Source organism: Cryptomeria japonica, chromosome 3 (genome assembly GCF_030272615.1).
Source record: "Cryptomeria japonica chromosome 3, Sugi_1.0, whole genome shotgun sequence".
Classification (NCBI taxonomy): domain Eukaryota; kingdom Viridiplantae; phylum Streptophyta; class Pinopsida; order Cupressales; family Cupressaceae; genus Cryptomeria; species Cryptomeria japonica.
The window spans coordinates 278401795-278406450 of record NC_081407.1 but is presented as its reverse complement, the minus strand read 5'-3'; the positions used below and the strand labels follow the sequence as shown (position 1 = coordinate 278406450).

At 32.7% G+C, this 4656-nt stretch overlaps 1 protein-coding gene across 1 annotated transcript; it reads right to left on the bottom strand.

Moving 5' to 3' along the window:
- Positions 1-3962: 3962 nt before the first annotated feature.
- LOC131874094 (glycine-rich cell wall structural protein-like) lies at positions 3963-4265 on the bottom strand. The gene has a single exon (XM_059217334.1). The coding sequence runs from the start codon at positions 4263-4265 to the stop codon at positions 3963-3965; it is 303 nt and encodes a 100-aa protein (XP_059073317.1).
- Between the last annotated feature and the right edge of the window lie 391 nt (positions 4266-4656).

Here is a 4656-nt window from a genome sequence, read left to right as displayed (position 1 = left end):
CTCCTCAAGAGCACTTATGAGCTCGCCTTCTAGATACACTTCAACTTCAATGTCTTCATCTTCCTCATCTTCCACAACCGATTCATGTATTGCCATAAAGAGATTAACTTCTCTTTCATCTTCATGGAAGTCATCTTTTGATGCACTCTCTTCATCTGTGGCATCATATTCAATGATATATAGGCTATTCTATTTTCTGTGTTTATGATTCTTTTTGATAGTGGAATATTCTCTTAGTGATTTGATAGGTGATTCATTACAAGGTAAATCAGTCTAGTTCATATCATGATTGAATAACATATTTCACATTCATATTGATTATACATTAATTTTAATGAAATATGTGCCAAAAGTTTGTTTGCATCCTTAGTTATATGCGTTTCGTTAGGGTTGCATTATAAGAGTGAATTAAAATTGTATGATGTACCAATTGATTATTTTATTATTGGTTTCATTTAATGATCACATCCCCATATTAGAATAATGAACATAAATTTTTAGGGGTATCATAATGAATAATAATACTCTACTAGCAACATTTATTTCTATGACAACATCTATAACATATAAATACAAGTATGCTCTCTCATTGGGTAGAATAAATATTATAAAGGCTCCCTCTACCCATGACATTATAAAATCATTTGAAATCTAATTAAGATAGCAGGAGTGCACACAATGAATTAAAATTATTCTTATTCATATCACCAACTATTATATTTTTTATAATTAGACACAATTATAGGTGAAAGACCCAGTAGTTGAATGTGTTCCAATTGTTGTGATAGCAGTTGTTGATTTAATACCCATACTTGTTGATTTAACATGTCCATTTTTTTGGAAAACATTACACCAATAGTTGTAACTTTAAAGTTTTTATTGCTATGATGACTACCCGTAATTGAATGTAATGTAACCTTAGTTGTAAAAATCAACCAATCATGTGATGCCACATAGTTGCAAAAGTATGTGAGCCTCTTTTGCATGACTATTGGTCTCACCTTTTTTTTGAGTTTGTTTTGGAAACCTTGACAAAAAGCATGTTGATGTGGCCCTGAAACCTTAGATATAAGTAGGGGACTTTCCAAGTAAACTAATGTACAAAATTGGAAGTGATTTGAAATTTCCACATAGGATTTTGAGAAACACAAAGTATTAGAGAGAAAGGGAAATATTGCATGAAAGTTATGGAAAGGAGTTGAGGGCTGAAGAGAAATAGGATCTTAGAATGTTGGTTCTAGGTAATAAGTATCATCTTTGTACTTGTGATCCACATTTTGAAGTTATAGGTCATGGTGTTAAAACCTAGAGAAGACGAAATGGAAAAAAATTATAAAACATGAAAAAGTTCTAGCTAACCAAGGGCTCGACCAATGAAATAAGAAGGAAGAAATGAGATAAACAAGGAAAATAAGGATAATCATACAAAACTAAAAATTAAAATTAGTCTTTAGTGAATGATTAAGATCTAGGGTTTAGGAATGAATGAACACAAACTAGAAGAAGGAAAAAGTAATGACAAAACAACTAGAAAAGGAAAAGTGAAAATGTGGAAAGGGACAATGAAAGAAAGGGAAATATTTCCTTAATAAGTGTAAAGGAAATATAGTATGTGAATTAAGCATGAGTGAACATAATGGAAGGTACTTGAGAACACAACCAATCAATTAAAAATCTAAGAAAATGGGAGAATGATGACAATTAGTAGTTTGTAGAATTTTCAAGGACGTAGGGTGAAGTAATAGTGATTGCCAAGGAAATAAATAGCTTGCAATGGGTACAAAGTTTGTTATGTCATAAATTTATAAATATAGATATAGGTAGGAAGGAGAAATGCTCAAAGCTAAGGACCATGAGGAACCACAAACTTGGAACTAGGTTGCAAGTTCCAATTGGGACATACAATTTGAGAAATAAGAAATAGAATAAAAGAAGGAAATAATGCTAAATATAAGGGGTTGGGAGTTGGTTGGAACCAAAAACTTGGAACTAAGTTCCATGTTGAAATTGAGTACCATATCTTGATGGGAACCAAAAGGATCTTAGGGATTTGAAAATCTCTAGGAACCATTGGATAAGGATAGAAGGACCTAACAAAAACCAAAAGAAAATAGTAAAGAGGGTCATCACAACCTTGTACACAAATAATAATGTGCCATGTATGTAAGCTATACAAAATACTCTAATGATTCTCTACTGAAATTAGCCTCACCATATATGAGGAGAGTCAATAAATTCCCTTGTGATTAGAGGTTTAAAACTATACTTCAATTTTTTGAGGATTGACCCCCAAAATTTGAGCATAGCTTATTTGTGGACTGTTCTTTCAAGGGTTCTTGGCTTTTGCAATCATTGCTATAGGCCAACTTTCTTTTTTTCATAAGATGTAGAGACATGGAAGTGGTTTTGGTTCTAGGATTAGAATGGGAGATGTCAAAGGGAAATCATCAATCTTATGTTCAAAAGATTGATATTGATAGAAAATATTTTAAAAATCTAATAGAGAAAACATTGAGTGTATCTCTTCTATATATAATTTGAATGTCTACTCTCTCTCCTAGGTTCAATCTATAAAGACAAAAAATTCTAAAAAACCTTTTTTGAGGTTTAGTAATGAAAAAGATATCTAGCTCAACAAACAAAACAGAGCCCAAAGAGGCAAACTAAGAAACTCCATCCAGATTAGGAAACATATAAATTTCCCATTAGAGACAATGAAATTTGCAGTCTACGGTGAGAAGGAAAGAAATGAAGAATGAAGAATAAACTAATGAAATGATTAAGAATGACTTGAACATGGTTGGATTGATTAAAATAGAAAGAAAAAATACCGACCTAAGGTTATGTATAGCATCAAGGTAGTTTTATTCATGAAAAGTTCTCTAACCAAGAACATGACTAGTCAAATTCATGTCGATTGGAAGAACTACATCTAGGGATTTTTTAGTAGACATATCTTGTTGAACACTTTGGGGGAAAAATTCCTAGGTCCCTTGAGTGACGGTGCCATTGTCATGTATCCTTGAACATTCAACTCTTACAAGAATGATTTAGTTACATAAAATTGAGGCTATTAAAAATGGAAGAAAACATTCTACGAATGGTAACCTATAACACACCATAAAATAATGTAGAAAAACAAGACCTACTCCTACTTTAGAAGAGGCAATGTGAAATCAAGATGATACAACACAAAAACCTCAAAAAAGTACTCCTCTCTCTTCATTAGTTCTTTTACAAGATTGATATTGTTACAATATTTTTTTCATTTCTTTACTTTGTATGATATTTTGATGCTCTCTTTCTATGTTAGGTTTATCCGCATCTTCTTACATTTTTTGTCTTATTTTTACTACGTATTTTGAAATATATTTTATATTATTATTTTTTATTTTACTTTTCATGTTCACCTCTCATTATATGTTGTATCTTGTCTCCCTTCTCTACTTAAATTTGAGACAAAAATTACAATCATATTACAGTGTTTCTCTTAAAATAATAGATCATTGAATATAATTAGAAATATTTATAAAAAAATAACTACACAATTATTACAAAAAACCTTCACAATCATTTACATAAAGTGTAGAAATATAATATCTATTAAAAAATTGACAAATCACAACATTTATATTTCTAATTATATAAAAATAAAAATTATGAAGAAAATGACACGTTTAGTATCAAACTAAAATTCTATAACAGTAAAAAGCAACCCAAATAACTATCTTATCTATCTCAAGCCTATTATCTCTATTAAATATTCAATAAATTAATTTCACAAAATTACTTGGAATTCTATGACCATTTCATATTTCACATTTTTGCCCCAAATATATTTTAATAACTTTAAAACTGAAGTAGGGTGCAACTGAACAACTGTGACCGAAACCAGCTTTATTATATAATTCATAGCATATATTTGCTACTTCTGCTGTCGATCTAGATGAAACTAGAACCCCTTAATTCTCAGGTCCATGGCCATGGCCATGGCCAGGAGGACCGTGCCCACCTCTCCCACCACCATGCCCACCACCACCATACCCACCGTGCCCTCCACCGCCATACCCACCATGTCCACCACCACCATGACCTCCACCACCACCGTGCCCTCCACCGCCATACCCACCATGTCCACCACCATACCCACCACCACCGTGCCCACCATTATAATACTTCTCTTCCGCCACCGCACCGTCAATCAGGGTCGATACAAATATGAGGCCCAGCAAAATATAGCATATCATCTTCGTAGGAGACGCCATTACTAATTGCCAAACATGCACAGATTAACAACTAGGTTTGACAAGCTCTAGAATGGTGTTTCCTATTTAGAGGTTTTGAACACGCCAGTGTATCACTCAAATGATCTACATTACCACCAGGCAAAATAATTGTACATGAGATAGTTGATAATTTTACTAGGAGATATATTTTTGTGTGCTTTTATAAAATGTTTGATAAACTATGGCGGCACCGTGAAACCCTAAGTTTTTGACATTGAAGGATATTTGATATTATCCTCATCAACTGTTTATACGCGGCGTTCTCTGCATGTCTTGTTGACATCGATGCTAACATTAATAATGATATGCACGTTGTGTCTTGACACTTTGGAGCTGGAGCTTTGTTTTGGGTTAGGGACGGAGGCAATGA